Below are 15,911 nucleotides of genomic sequence, written 5' to 3'. Positions count from 1 at the left end.
GGGAGGGCACTTAGCAGGTACTCTAAAGCTGAGCCCTGGCACCTCCCTGCAATATCACCAGCCCCTGCCATGGAGATAAAATGCAAGAGCCCAGTTCAGGGGGGACAGTAGCTCCCATCCCTCAATAACTCTCTGAGAACAAGCCAACCCCAGGTCACTCACAGACAGTGCCAGATCCAGCCTAAGACCTCCAAAAGTCACTTAGAGATCAATCACTAAGGACAGGGGAAATGTTCTCCCAGAGAGGGTGCTCTAAGAGGTGGCCAGGCTCCTGGGATTATGACTATTGCCCAGCCCACAGACAGAGCCTATGAGTATGTCTATGGCCAATTTCTTCATCTGTTGTGGCTTCTCACCTCTTATTCCCTTTCTTTCCTTAGGAGCCCAAGAATTCACCATATATTCAAAAGAGCTTTTTCTCTCCCAGACAACAGCAATGAAAGCTTCATAAGGGTTGTGGTGACATATCTATGCATTGTTTACTTTTAAGATGAGAGCTACTGGTCCCAGAAAATGAGGGATACATTATGAAAAGCAGGGTCAGAAAGTTGTGTATCTTACAGCCAAGCTAGATGGAATTAAATGGAGCTGTTTAGTCCAAAATGTTTCTCACAGTGTCACCCAGGACTGAGCTACCCCATGGTTATGTGCTCACAATAAAAAATCACTAAACATAGGAAGAAAAAATTGAGCAGAAGCCAAAAACTATAGAACCAGGCTACCAAACCCTAGATAATGGAATTATTAGATATTGAATAAGATATTGAACATAAACTGAAAACCAAGAAAAACTAATAAAAATATGCCTACACCTCTATTACACAAACTTCAGAACCCCAAAGACAGAAGACTCTAAAGGTGGCCAGATACCCAAGACAGATTCCTACAAAGGAGCAGCATTTCAACCGAGATGGCCTGTGGTAGCAGCAATGCAGGCCAGCCCAAAACCAAAGGCAGAGCTCAAAGAGGACAGGAAAAAGGTTTGGTTTTCCCACCAAGGGGTAGTAAACAGCTGGACAGAGTTGAGAGGTGATTAAACTAGAACCATATCATCCAGCTGGTAATGACCTTGGAGTGTCAGATACTATTACCCAGGGTTTACAAATCAAATGGCCACAGGGCCAGGCAGGCACTGTCAGTAGATGCAGGAAGCCAGTACTATTCTCCAGTGAAAGTGGGCAACAGGACATGTGACACATGATGGCGTGCAGTTGGAGGAGAGGGAGGAACATGTGGTCTACTGAGGACTCCAGGTCCTTTTCAAAGACACAGTCACAACTCATTTCATCTTACTCTGGCCTAGGAAATGGGTTCACTGTGGCCAGAACTATGAACTTCTCAAGAGATGTCTTGAAAGATCCTGTTTTGTGTGAAATATTCTGTTTGAAATTCTGGCAACTTACTCAGAAATGTTTAAAAAAAAAAAAAAAGAACCGTATATGCCAATACTACTTGGGTCAAGAAGACACATCCACAGGCCAAATGTAACCAGGCCTTTCCATTGGCAACCTGTGTGTTAACTCTTTGAATTTTCTATCAAAAATTACTGTGACTCAGGGGGTTGACCATCCTTCTCCATTTCCCTCTTGATTCCAACCTAACTTTGCTTGAGAAGCTTTTAACCAGAGACAGAGGAGAAGAGAGATGTTCTGCAAAGGAAAACGTGTCCTACACAAGCAAATGAAGCCCCTTCTTTTGTGGTTTTCTCTTCCAGTTATTTGGGTGCTGGGTCTGGATCCTCGTAGCTGCCACCCAGGTCGCAGACCCGTTGCTGCAAGGATGGGTGATGTATGTCTCGCTCACCTCGTTTCTCATCTCCCTGATGTTCCTGTTGTCTTACTTGTTTGGATTTTACAAAAGATACGAGTCCTGGAGAGTCTTGGTAAGAATCAGCAAGTGGGGCCCAGGCCCTCGGGCTCCTCTCAGACTGATGTCTCGGGGGCTGTGAGGACCACAGGCCTCCTGGGTGGGGAGGAAGAACCAGGCACCAGAAGCCTTTCCTGGGCTTGGCCCCCTGGAACTAAAACTTTTTATTTTAATGCGTTTACTGTTAAACCAGAATAAGCACTCCTCTGCCATAGTCAATCTCTCATTGTATTCCCCACCCCACACCCTGCACTGCCCCTTGCCCTCCTCACTAGGAATAGACCCACCCTTAGACTCCTGAGGTAAGCACACCCTGACACAGTTCCCTCTACATTTTTATCTGGTAAAATCATTGGAAGAGCAGTATTGAGGGAAATGCTAGTAGAAAAAAATCTCCCTAATTCTCAAGGTCCCATCACAATCATGGGGTTCATTCTTCCATGTTCCTCTTTTATGCAAATGTACTTTAGGCAAATTTTATGCACAATGTGTATATAACCATCCTGAACCAATACTTTTGGATACAGATTCTTTCATGTACCACACCATTAACTTTTTTTCCTGTCACATCATCTTGACAACCATTTAAAGCGTTTCTATACTGAGCAATTTAAAACATACACAAAAGTAGGAGGATTGGGTTAAGGACCGTCATGTAACCATAACCCAGATTTCAGCATTAAAAAAACTTACCACACTCGCTTCACCTAGCTTTTTTTTTCCCCTGCAGAATTTAAAATCAAACCTCAGACATCATGTCATTCCGTTCTGTGCTCTTTGGCAGGCCTCCAAAAAATAAGCAAACCTTCTTACACAATCACACTTACTTCAAGTTAATAATTCCTCAGTATCGTCTAAGTCCCAAGTCACATGTAAACTTACATGGTTATATCTGAAATATCTTTTTGCAGCCGGCCTATTTGAATCAGGGGCCTCACAAAGGCCATGTATAGCACTTGGTAGTTTCTGTTCTTGGGTACCTTTAATGGAAAAATGGCTCTCCCTATCAGTGACTTATGGTAGAAGCCTGGTCAGCTGCAGAAGGGCCCACATTTTGGGTTTGTCTGTTTGCTTCTTTGTGATGGGATATGACTTGCTCCTATAGTTTTCTATAACCTGGAATTGAAGATGGGTTAAACATTTCCAGTAAGAACACTTTCTAGGTGCTTTCAAGTCACACCACATGTGGTGACAGGTGGTCCCTCAGTGTGACAGCCTTACCCCATCATATTTCATTTGAGGTTACAAAATGGTGACTTGCCTGTTAGGACATTCCTTCAAAAATTGACAACTGCTACTAATGACCACATGACATTCTTGCTGAGTTGAAGAACACTGCTGAGGACTTAGCATAGGGGTTCAAAAATTGAAATCTGTTATCAGATTAGCCTGACCCTTCCAACTCTACCATGTGTTAGCTAAGCTCAGTTTTCCTGTCTGTAAATCGGGGATGATAGTGACCTTATGAAATTGGCTGTGACAATGAAATGAGACAACATGTGTGTGCTGTTAGGAAAGTGCCCAGCACATAGTAGGTCTTCATGACACTAAAGGTTAAGAGCATAGGCTTGGAGTTAATCTGATCTGGGTTCAAATCCTCACTCAGCTATTTATTCATTGACCCTAACCTTGCGCTTCTATTTCCTCAAAACAGCACTAATGACAAATAGTAAAGAATAATAATAATAAGAGAAATAAAAAGGAACAAATGAGAAAAGGGCTTAGCACAGCGTTTAACAACCTCAGTAACTGCTGGCTGCTGTTGGTGCTGTTATTGTTACTGTTAATCCCGTGCGTGCACATTGGGAGCACTGCCAAAGCCATAGGCAGCAGTCTGGGGAGCAGGCGGTGTCTTTTGCTCACAAATGGGCCTAGAGAGGAATCTGCCTGTGATGGTGGCCATGGCCTCTGCTCTGCCTTTCCAGGACAGCCTGTACCACGGGACCACCGGCATCCTGTACATGAGCGCTGCCGTCTTACAGGCACACGCCACCATCATTTCTGAGATGAAGGACCTGAAAAACTATTTCATAAACACGGCAGCTTCGGTGAGTGCTGCACTACGCAGCTGTTGTCTCATACAGAGCAGGAGAGCCTGAGGCTCAGGCAGAAGGAGCTGTGGAGGGCAGGAGATGTGTGTGTGTGTGTGTGTGTGTGTGTGCATGTGCATGCACGCACATTTGTGAACAGGTGTGTCCAAGAGGCAGTGTACCAAGCCCTAGTTCCAGTGTCATGTCTCGTCTTCTGCCCTCCCACCTCAGTCTTGCTCTCTCTTGCATCCACTACACTGCCCTCAGAATAACGTTTTCTTCCAGGACACAAACTGGAACACATCACTCTCTCCTACTGAAGGTCCTTCGATGGCTCTCATTGTTTGTAGAATGGAGTCCAAATTCCTCAGTGCAGCTGAACTTCCTGCTATCCATATATTTCAGTGATGGAAAACCACAGGGGAACAGTTGGCTGGGGACACCCAGAGTGAGGTGCTCCAGCTGAATTGTGGGAAGAGCAGGACCCCCAACCTTAGGTCCACTGGGACCAGAGACTCTAAGCCAGCTCGGCCTCGCCTCTGCCTCTGCACAGTGGCCTCTTTCTCCCTTTGTGGAGCAGCGCCCTCACGCCGCAGCTCACCCACAGCTGACAGCTCCCTCCTCCAGAGCAGCCACCCCAAAACTTCCCAGGACCCACTCTAACGCCACCTGGGTCCAGCCCACCTGACCAGGAAGGTTCAGCCCTGTGTCAGTATGGGGTCAGTTGACAGGAGGAAGGGGTGCAGCCTGGGGTGCTGTCCTCTTGTAAGAATGGGGCACCAGGTAAATCCCGTGACCCACTAGGGGGGCCACAAGGTGCCTTTCCAGCCTGTCTGCCTCCTTTCCCACCTCATCAAGTTTTTCGATTTCCTCAAGCTCACAGCGTCAGCACCAGTGCCGGGCCCTCCTCTCTGCGGCTCACCTGTGGGCACCCACCCCCGCCACACCGGCCTCCTTGCTGCCCCTGAACACGTGGACACCCTTGCTCCACGAGGCAGCGCCCTGGCCGACTCTTCTTAGTCACCCTCTCGGGGGGCCTTGTCTGTACCCCTCCTGCAGCCCCCTTCCCTGGGACTCACCCCCTGGAGCCCATGACTCTGCTGGCCTGTCTTGCTTGTTTTCTGCTTCTGCCTCCAACATGTAAGCTCCACAAGGATAGGGATTTTTGAATGTTTTGTTCGCTATTGTAAACACTTTCATTTTTGAAGTAGAGCAGGTGCTTAAAAGATATTTGTTGAATGAATAAATGAATGAATGGATGAGAACAGAGTGTGGGTGGACAGCACAGCAAAGTGAGGCTGGAGCTGTCAGCCTGGCAGGTGTGTGAAGGCGAATGCCCTCGGCGGCCCTGAGAAGTGGGGGGTCATCGTGGATTTGATCGCACTGTGGGAGCATCTCCTCTTAGGGCAGATGAGGGGGGAAAGAGCCGGCGGAGGAGGACGAGGCAAGGCCATGAGCATCCTGGCAAGGGATTAGGCTGAGGCGGACAAGTGGACGGGAGGTCCCAAGAGGCGGTCGCAGTACAATGGGGTGACTCTGGATGCAGTGGCAGGGGGAGGAGAGTGGCTGGTTTCTGGCTGGAGCAGCTGGGTGAGATGAGGGTCCTGAAGCCCACAGAGCTTGTGAGGAAATCTCAGGGGCTCAGTTTGGGTCTTTGGGAGCTTGCAGGGCCTCTGAGGCTTTCACAAGTAGCTGATGAGCAGGAGCTCAGAAAGGAGCTATGGGTCAGTGTGTGAGTCTGGGGTCATCAGAGCACAGACAATGGTGGGAGGTGGACAGGGGGAGAGGGTCTCGGACAAGAGGACAGTGGGAGGCGGAGGGCCCAGCATAGGGATGGAGGTGAGCCCACTTATGGCCAGGTGGGGCGGGCGGCGGGGACATGCCTGCAGATAGGATGGACGCTGCGCAATCTGACTGGGGCTCTGGAAGGGTGGCCTGGGGATGCCTGGGGGTGGAGAGTGTCAAAGGGAGGGAGTGGTTGGGGCAGAGGGTGTGTCTCCCAGGCTGCAGGGGCAGAAGGCCCCCAGAGGATGGGGGCAGGACCGCTGGGGCTTCACTGACGCAGCATCTGTCCTGTCTCCCTCCAGTTCTTCGCCTTCGTCACCACCCTGCTCTACATCCTCCACGCCTTCAGCATTTACTACCACTGAAGAGCAGGGAGCCAGGCTGAGCAGGAAACGCTCTTTTAAGACGTGGGTTTTTGACTCCAAAAGTAGTTTTCAACATTCACCATCTGGATGACAAACAGAAGATCACCAGAAACATCAAATGAGAAGAACAGACCATCTTTGCAGACTGTGATGGAATCACACTCTGGCATATCTGTTTGGACGGGTTAATTCACTGTGATGAATATGAAAACACTGGGGTCTTTGTTTTTACTTTTGGTTTTTTTAACTGGGAAAGTGTGTCTCCTGGAATTATCTGGCAAGGAACCTCACTCTTTTAGAAAACTAAGACCCAAAGCCCTCACAGTTGAGAAGCCACACCACCATTGTCCTGCGCGTTTGGGGATCCTGCCTCAGCGTGAGGTTCCCTGGAGTAGGTTTATAAGAATATCAGTCTTCTTTTCTTAAAATTGAAATGGTGCTATCTCACCAGATCCGCAGAAGGTGCACAGACCTCGTCCTGTTGTGTGGCTCGCCTCTGCTTTGGAGTGCGGCCGAGGGAAACCTGACAGGGAAGGGCTGCGTGCTTGACCTGCATTCCACTTGCCCTTCCCTTTCCTCCCCATCTCTGGGTTCAAGGGAAATCTGTGCAAAATCAACTTTGAGGATAGATTTGTGGGGAAGATAAGTGACTGATTTGACAAAATTGCTGTACAGTAAGACCTGGAGATGGGGGACAGGGAGAGAAGGTATAATCCGCTTCTCCAGTCAGGCCTCCCAGAAGCCTGCAGGGCTGCAGTTCACCAAGGACTCCAAAGCCACACACACCCCATGGGGACTAGATGCCACTTATCCCTCAGAAAAGACCATCAAGGAACAAGGTAAGACCTCACATGCAAGGACTGTCTTTTGGGCTCCTGTCAAACTGCGTGTGGCGCCCCAGGGTCTGTGTTCCTCGGTGCACGCCTGCTCCCTGGCATCTCCTCGAGTAGGGCCAGCTGTGTGGGGACAGGGCTGGGATCACACGGGCTGGGACAGGCCAAGGCATTGACACTTGGGGCCACTCTCAAAGTAAAGGCTAATGTTGCCCACACAGAAATATAAAATCAAGGTGCTTGAATTCAGAGTACATGTTTTTCAAAAGAAAGCTGTGCTCTCTGGCTTTTCTCCACCTGCCCAGGGAGAGGTCTGAGCCCCTTGTCCTCCATCTCTGAGCTGGGTCCCTGACCCAGGTGAGTGGGGCACAGCCCTGTAACCTCATGTGCCTGCTGCCATTTGAAATGAAATAAATTATTACATGAAAGGGGTTTGTCTTAACCAATTCTAGGGCTTATAGTTTTGTATCAACTCTTTTCTGCTCTTGTTTTGGGGGGTGGGCAGGGGAGTGAGAGGGAGGTCCAGGGAGCCACTGAAGAGAAACTCTGGCTTCACTCTGGCTTCATTCTCATTGACAGCTCACTTTCTAAGCACCCTGATAGCTGGAAAAGCCATCGTTTGTCTCTTGGCAGCTATCCATGATGATCACTGGTCAGTATTTGCTGAGTAGCCATATCCAAATAAAAGCGGTTTGTACAGTAAAAAGTGGAGGTGGTCATTCTCATGTTGTAAGCCCATGGGACCAGCCACCATTCTGTAGGTCCTGACAGCAATTGCACTGGAAGTATGCCATGGAGGGTGTTAAGGGCCAGCCCACCCCTGCTTCTAGGGCAGCTGCGCCCGGAGGCTGAGCCTGTGTCCAGGCCTGGGGGCCTGTGGAGTCGTTTCCACAGCAACAGGACAGTTTGGATGCGAGTTCCAGTAGCCAAGCTATGCAGCTTAGGCAAGCTCGGGATGCCCTGGAGAAGGCCTGGTGGGGAAGAGGCAGTGAGCTGCGCGCTGGGCGGCTGCAGGTACTCTCGGGGGCGAGGGCTCAGCACTGGGTCCATGATGCCTGCCGGTGGATGGGGGCCTTGGAATGTGGCAGGAGAGGATAGCCCTGAAGAAGAGCAGGAACAAGGGGCAGGGGGCTGGGCCATGGGGCTGCCACCATCCTGCCACACAGCTCCCCAGGGGCTCCAGCACAAGTGCCACCCCTGGGCCATGGCGCCAGCTTGATGGGCTTCTCTCTACCTCATCTGCACCCCACTGTCCCACGGGTTTCCAGGATCCTGCACCAAAGCCCTCACCTCAAGGACAGCTTTCAGGGGACCTCAGACTAAGTAAGTCATCCCACAACCATGTCCCAGGACACTGGGGTCGCAGGGCCCTGGGTCAGGGTCCTGGGAACCAGGCCTCATGTCCTGCCCTGAGCAAGCCAGTAACAGGACAGCCCGAGGTACTGCTTTGGCCCATAAGCAGCAAGGATTTTTAGAGGAGATGAGAAAACATAATACACATTCAAACTAGTAAAACAAACGACATACTTACCTCTGGGTTGGCCACCACAGGCCTGGAAAGTCCCTCAGCTGACAAGCTATTGGTTCCCTGTCCTCCGGCCCCTGAATCTGCCACCAACCTCTGCGTTAGGAAGTGGCGAGTGAGCATCTTGTGAACACCGCACCCTGAAGAGGTGAGCCACATGCAGGCTGTGGATCAACATCGTGGGCTGTACGGAGGCCTGAGATGGAGGCTGTGTGTGAGGTTCGGGCAGGGCTCTTGGGATCTGCAACTGGGACAGGGCAGCGGGGAGGCCAGGCTGGTGGGGGCTGGCGCACACTGATTCTGCAGCCCAGGCCTCGCCCATGAGCAGCTGCCCCCTGGGGTTGCCCTGCCTGAGCCAAGAGAGCAGAGCCTTGGCCTCCTTCTTGTGCCATTATTGGCTTCAGGTGGTTTTGGGAGTGGGGGTGGGGGTGCAAAGCAGCCATGGTGACTGCTCTCCCCAGCAGCTGTGGGGTCCATCAGCCTGAAGCGGGGATGAGGGCAGGCAGCAGGCAGCACCCACCCACTGCACTGCCATCTCCTCTTCCTGCCTTGACCAAGGACATCACGGCCTGGCTACTGCCAAGGAGATGGCAGAGATAGTGGCTGGGCATGCTGCCAGACCAACACCAGCCACCTCTCTCCTTGGACTCTGCATCCTGTGTGAGAAAGATGGCAGCTTGTTCAACCATGGGACTCAGCTTGCTGACACAGTAGCCACCACGCTGCTGTGGGAGATGTGCGCTCTCTTCCACCTCCACTCCACCCCAGAGCTGCCTGCCCTTGGGCCTGGCCCCAAGACTCTCCTGCCAGAATGGTCCCAGAATCCTTCTTCTCCCTACTACTACCTGGCTCCCATCACTGGGTGGCAGGACCTGGGGCCCCACAGCCAGGCACTACCTCCAGGAACACCTGGCCAGGTCCCAAGACACATTGGAGTCCCTCCAAAATGCACTGTAGAGGTGGTTTGTGGGAGGTAAATTCTCTCAACTTTTTCTTATTTGAAAATTCTTTAATCCCTCCTTCAAATTTAAATGATAACCTTGCTGGGTAGATTATCCTTGGTTCAAGGCCCTTCTGCTTCATTGCATTAAATATATCTTGCCACTCCCTTCTGGCTTGCAAGGTTTCTGTTGAGAAGTCTGATGATAGCCTGATAGGTTTTTCCTTTGTATGTGATCTTTTTTCTCTGTCTAGTTGCTTTTAAAAGTCTGTCTTTATCCTTGATCTTTGCCATTTTAATTATTATATGTCTTGATGTTGTCTTCCTTGGGTCCCCAGATTGGGGAAATTGTCAGTAATTACCTCCTCAATGACACTTTCTATCCCTTTTTCTCTCTCTTCTTCTGGTATCCCTATAATGCAAATATTGTTCCATTTGGATTGGTAACAGTTCTCTCAATATTCTTTCATTCTTAGAGATTCTTTTTTCTCTCTGTGCCTCAGCTTCTTTGTATTCCTCCTCTCTAATTTCTATTCCATTTACCATCTCTTCTACTACATCAAATCTGCTTTTAAATCCCTCCATTGTATGAGTCATTTCAGATATGGAATTTCTTAATGATTGAATCTCTGACTTAAATTCATTCCTGAGTTCCTGAATATTTTTCTGTACCTCCATAGCATGTATATGATTTTTATTTTGAACTCTCTTCTAGGCAGATCAGTGAGTTCAGTTTCATTTGGGCCTTCTTCTGGGGTTTGTGAGATTTTGGTCTGAACCATGTTCTTCTGACATGTCATCTTTCTGTGAGGTGCCCACTAGTGCCCAGAAGCTCCAGTCTCTGGAGCTGCTCAGCCCATAGAGTGAGGTTGGGGGCCATAGGGGAGCGGAGCTGGTGCCTGGGGGGGAGGAGAGATCTGTTTGCCGATTCCTGTCTGTGCTGCCTGTCTCTGGTGTCAGAGCCAGTGGGCGGAGCACACAGGTGTAAGCCTCTGTGCTGGGCGTCTCTAGCTGTGGTGGGCGGGGCCTCCCTCTGGCTGGCCTGACGCCAGCACAGTGACTGCCGGTTTGCGAACCGGTGCCGGCAGGCTGGGAGGGAGGCACATCAGGCTGCGTGTCACAGTGGGGGGCCTCAGAGCTGAGCAGGCAGCCAGGGGGATGGAGCGCCTGAAGCTCCCCAAAGTTCCCAACCTGCTGGCCAGAGCGCACCCAGACAAGCTCATCCAGCTCTCTCCTCCCCCATGCAGAAAAGGTCCTGCAGCCTGCCCCTCCCCCACACAAACCCCGCCCCTTCAGCAGCCCTGTCACTGCATGGAAGCCTCTCTGACCGCCTGCCTTTCCCGTGACCCAGAGCGGCAGGGTGTGGATCCCAACCTCCATAAATGGCCGGAATTTCATTCTCTCAAGCACTCCGCCTGTCCAAGCTGCCCATCCTCCAGAGACCCACACAAGGTAGGTTTCTGCTGGCAAAGCAGAGTCCCGGGCCAGGTGTTCGGCAGTCCCAGGCCTCCATCCACTCCCCTGCCCAGTTTCTCTTCCTCCCCCTGGTGAGCTGGGGCGGGTGGAAGGGCTCAGTCCGCTGGATAAAGGCCTTCGTTAGTTTCCCTGTTGGGTGAGGTCCGCTCTGTTCGTGAGGTCGGCCTGCAGTCTGGTGCAGCCTTCTTTCCTGTTGCTGTTTTAGGGTTAGTTGAATGAATTAACTACATTTTCATGCTCTTTGTGGTTTTGGGAGGAGTTCTCTGTCTCACCTCTCATGCCGCCATCTTGAATCTTGAACTTCTCTGTGCGTATTTAAGAGTATAATTTTTCCCGATTACAAAAGTAGCACACACGAAAAATATTTAAAGATTTAAAGATCATGTGTATATATTTACCTTGGAGATAACTTGGTAATAATTTAGTGCATTTCCTTAAGTATATACATAAATCTGTAAAGACACCTTTTCCTTCAATAAAATTTGGATTTTTTTTTTACTTTTTATTTTTATTTTTATTTTGTTATCATTAATCTACAATTACATGAAGAACATTATGTTTACTACACTCTCCCCTACCCCAAACACCCGCACAAAGCCCATTACAGTCACTGTCCATCAGCTAGTAAGATGTTGTAGAATCACTACTTGTCTTCTCTGTGTTGCACAGCCCTCCCCTTTCCCCCATCCCCCACATTATACATGCTAATAATAATACCCCCTTTCTTCTTCCCTTTCCTTATCCCTCCCTACCCTCCCATTCTCCCCAGTCTCTTTCCCTTTGGTAACTGTTAGTCCATTCTTGGGTTCTGTGATTCTGCTGCTGTTTTGTTCCTTCAGTTTTTCCTTTGTTCTTATACTCCACAGATGAGTGAAATCATTTGGTATTTGTCTTTCTCTGCTTGGCTTATTTCACTGAGCATAATACCCTGTAGCTCCATCCATGTTGTTGCAAATGGTAGGATTTGTTTTCTTCTTATGGCTGAATAATATTCCATTGTGTATATGTACCACATCTTCTTTATCCATTCATCTACTGATGGACACTTAGGTTGCTTCCATTTCTTGGCTATTGTAAATAGTGCTGCGATAAACATAGGGGTACATCTGTCTTTTTCAAACTGGAGTGCTGCATTCTTAGGGTAAATTCCTAGAAGTGGAATTCCTGGGTCAAATGGTATTTCTATTTTGAGCATTTTGAGGAACATCATACTGCTTTCTACAATGGCTGAACTAATTTACATTCCCACCAGCAGTGTAGGAGGGTTCCCCTTTCTCCACAATCTCGCCAACATTTGTTGTTGTTTTTCTTTTGGATGGCAGCCATCCTTACTGGTGTGAGGTGATATCTCATTGTGGTTTTAATTTGCATTTCTCTAATAACTAGCAATGTGGAGCATCTTTTCATGTGTCTGTTGGCCATCTGAATTTTTTCTTTGGAAAACTGTTCAGCTCTTCTGCCCATTTTTTAATTGGATTATTTGCTTTTTGTTTGTAGAGGTGCGTGAGCTCTTTATATATTTTGGATGTCAAGCCTTTATCGTATCTGTCATTTACGAATATATTCTCCCATACTGTAGGGTACCTTTTTGTTCTATTGATGGTGTCCTTTGCTGTACAGAAGCTTTTCAGCTTGATATAGTCCCACTTGTTCATTTTTGCTTTTGTTTTCCTTGCCTGGGGAGATATATTCATGAAGAAGTCGCTAATGTTTATGTCCAAGAGATCTTAGCCTATGTTTTTTTCTACGAGTTTTATGGTTTCATAACTTACATTCAGGTCTTTGATCCATTTTGAATTTACTTTTGTGTATGGGGTTAGACAGTGATCCAATTTCATTCTCTTACATGTAGCTGTCCAGTTTTGCCAGCACCATCTGTTGAAGAGACTGTCATTTCCCCATTGTATGTCCATGGCTCCTTTATCAAATATTAATTGACCATATATGTTTGGGTTAATGTCTGGAGTCTCTGATCTGTTCCACTGGTCTGTGGCTCTGTTCTTGTGCCAATACCAAATTGTCTTGATTACTATGGCTTTGTAGTAGAGCTTGAAGTTGGGCAGTGAGATCCCCCCTACTTTATTCTTCCTTCTCAGGATTGCTTTGTCTATTCGGGATCTTTGGTGTTTCCATATGAATTTTTGAACTATTTGTTCCAGTTTGTTAAAGAATGTTGTTGGTAATTTGATAGGGATTGCATCAAATCTGTATATTGCTTTGGGCAGGATGGCCATTTTGACTATACTAATTCTTCCTAGCCAAGAGCATGGGATGAGTTTCCATTTGTTAGTGTTCTCTTTAATTTCCCTTAAGAGTGTCTTATAGTTTTCAGGGTATAGGTCTTTCACTTCCTTGGTTAGGTTTATCCCTAGGTATTTTATTCTTTTTGATGCAATTGTGAATGGAATTGTTTTCCTGATTTCTCTTTATATTGGTTCATTGTTAGTTTATAGGAAATCCAAAATTTGGATATTTTTAATTACATTCTGTTTGTATTTATATTTTGTTTTTCAGTTAATATTAACAATGCTTATGTTATTTAAAACTGTGTAAATGTAGTTTAAATAGATAATTTGTTATGTGGATATAGGAGAATTTACCTAATCATTTCCTGTAATTGTGGTGGTGGGAAATTATCTTGATGCTATTGTGGCCTCCAAAGATTCTGTCCTAGAAGACATAAACAGACCCACAGACCAAATTAAGCTGTTTAAATGGACTTAATAAATGATTCAAACACCCAAAAAAGCAAGGAAAAGAAGACAGAGTAGGTGAATATATTAGACTATAGTATTTGGATCCTGGCTTGGGCAGCATTCACATAGCCTGTCTCTTTCTCTCTGCCTCCAACACCATTTTGCATATATGTGGATTTATAAGATTAATTCTTAAAAGTTGCTGGGTAAAAGGAATTTAAAATAAAAAAACTGATATATTTTGCTAAATTTATTTTGCTAAATTTCTCTGTGGAGGAAAGATTTAAGAGAAGTCTTGTTTCCCCTCTCCCGTGTTCAAACTGTTACACTTTTTTTTTGAAGACACTTTTTTTTTAATTTAAAAAGATGATATTGGAGTGAATTGACTCAATATTAACATAACCTCCTATGAGGAGATAAAAACCAAAGTGCAATTGCTGTAAGACATGGTTATCACAGGCCTGTTCATCCCACAAATATTGACACTCTAATGCTGTGATGAATGAGCAGGTAAAGGATGGCTTCATCACAGGCAGGATGCCATGCAGGCATCGCCCCCAGAGGGCCCATTGCATTTAGCTGTGGAGGGCCCAGCCCCAGCACAGCCCCACCATTCACCAGGATGATAATGTCCCTCTTAACAACAGTGGTATTGATGGTGAGCATCCACTCAGGCACAGGTTGAAGCTGTGCCAGGCATGGTGCAAGCACTAAGATGTCAGGGCCTAATTTTATCCCCCCTCATTTTATCACTTGAATGTAGTGAATTCCATCAGAGCAGGAACTTCAGTTTTGATTCTGAGTGTAGGGAATGCATGTGCACATACAACAAGTGCTCTGTGAATGAACAAGCACATCTCCATCAGAAACAGTCTGATGCCCATTTTTTTTTTAGTTTGCTGTCTTAATTTTTTTTTTGAGAGGGCATCTCTCATATTTATTGATCAAATGGTTGTTAACAACAATAAAATTCTGTAGAGGGGACTCAATGCACAATCATCAATCAACCCCAAGCCTAATTCTCAACAGTCTCCAATCTTCTGAAGCATAACGAACAAGTTCTTACATGGTGAACAAGTTCTTACATAGTGAATAAGTTCTTACATGGTGAACAGTGCAAGGGCAGTCATATCACAGAAACTTTCCAAACTGTTACACTTTTTGATCTTTGTCTTTACAAAAGATGATAGAGTATTGTTTTAATTTGCATTTCTCTTATAAGTGGGGTTGAGTGCCTCTAACTTATTGAAGGACTGTCTTTTTTCCTGACAAATATTCATACTTTTGTGCCCTGTTATTTATTTATTATTTATTTATTTTTAATTTTGGTATCATTAATCTACAGTTACATGATGAACATTATGTTTGCTAGACTCCCCCCATCACGAAGTCTGCTCCACATATCCCATTACAGTCACTGTCCATCAGCATATAAGATGCTGTAGAGGGACTACTTGTCTTCTCTGTGGTGTACAGTCCTCCCCATGCCCACCCCCCTACGTTATATCTGCTAATAGTAATGCCTCCTTTCCCCCTTATCCCTCCCTTAACACCCATCCTCCGCAGTCCCTTTCCCTTTGGTAACTGTTAGTCCATTCTTGGGTTCTATGAGTCTGCTGATGTTTTTTTGTTCCTTCAGTTTTTTTTTGTGGTTATACTCTACAGATGAGTGAAATCATTTGATGCTTGTCTTTCTCCGCCTGGCTTACTTCACTGAGCATAATACCCTCTAGCTCCATCCATGTTGTTGCAAATGGTAAGATTTGTTTTCTTCTTAGGGCTGAATAATAGTCCATTGTGTGTATGTACCACATCTTCTTTATCCATTCATCTGCTGATGGACACTTAGGTTGCTTCCATTTCTTGGCTATTATAGATAGTGCTGCAATCAATATAAGGGTGCATATGTCTTTTTTATTTTGAGCTCTCTTTCCGGCAGATTAGTGAGCTCAGTTTCATTTGGGCCTTTTTCTGGGGTTTGTGAGATTTTGGTGTGAACCATGCTCTTTTGACATTTCATATTTCTGTGAGGTGCCCACTAGCTCCCAGAAGCTCTGGTTTCTGGAGCTGCTCAGCCCATAGAGTGAGGTTGGGGGGGGTGCGGGAGTGGAGCTGTTGCATTGGGGGAGGAGAGATCTGCTTGCTGATTCCCATCTGCCCTGCCTGTCTCCAGTGTCAGCCAGTGGGCAGAGCACACAGGTGTAAGCCTCTGTGCTGGGCGTCTCTAGTTGTGGTGGGAGGGGCCTCCCTCTGGCTGGCCTGACGCCAGCACAGTGACTGCCGGTTTGCGAACCGGTGCTGGCCTGCTAGGAGGGAGGCGCAGCAGGCGGCGTGTCACATTGGGGTCCTCGCAGCTGAGCAGGCATCCAGGGGGATGGAGCGCCTGAAGCTCCCC

At 47.3% G+C, this 15,911-nt stretch overlaps 1 protein-coding gene across 3 annotated transcripts in view; it reads left to right on the top strand.

Moving 5' to 3' along the window:
* Positions 1 to 15,911, top strand: part of LOC108397961 (mal, T cell differentiation protein like) — an 88,260-nt gene that overhangs the window by 16,161 nt on the left and 56,188 nt on the right. Inside the window, exons 2-4 of one of the 3 annotated variants that reach the window (XM_017661641.3) lie at positions 1,715 to 1,882; positions 3,792 to 3,914; positions 5,984 to 7,585. In XM_017661641.3, the coding sequence (XP_017517130.2) occupies positions 1,715 to 1,882; positions 3,792 to 3,914; positions 5,984 to 6,046 (354 nt within the window). In that variant the 3' untranslated portion in view covers positions 6,047 to 7,585. Of the gene's footprint in view, positions 1 to 1,714; positions 1,883 to 3,791; positions 3,915 to 5,983; positions 10,797 to 15,911 lie in introns of those variants that run through there. The other 2 variants (XM_073240686.1, XM_073240674.1) reach the window with 2 other exon arrangements.

This window comes from Manis javanica, chromosome 1, assembly GCF_040802235.1.
Source record: "Manis javanica isolate MJ-LG chromosome 1, MJ_LKY, whole genome shotgun sequence".
Classification (NCBI taxonomy): domain Eukaryota; kingdom Metazoa; phylum Chordata; class Mammalia; order Pholidota; family Manidae; genus Manis; species Manis javanica.
This window is presented reverse-complemented; position numbering and strand designations above follow the sequence as displayed.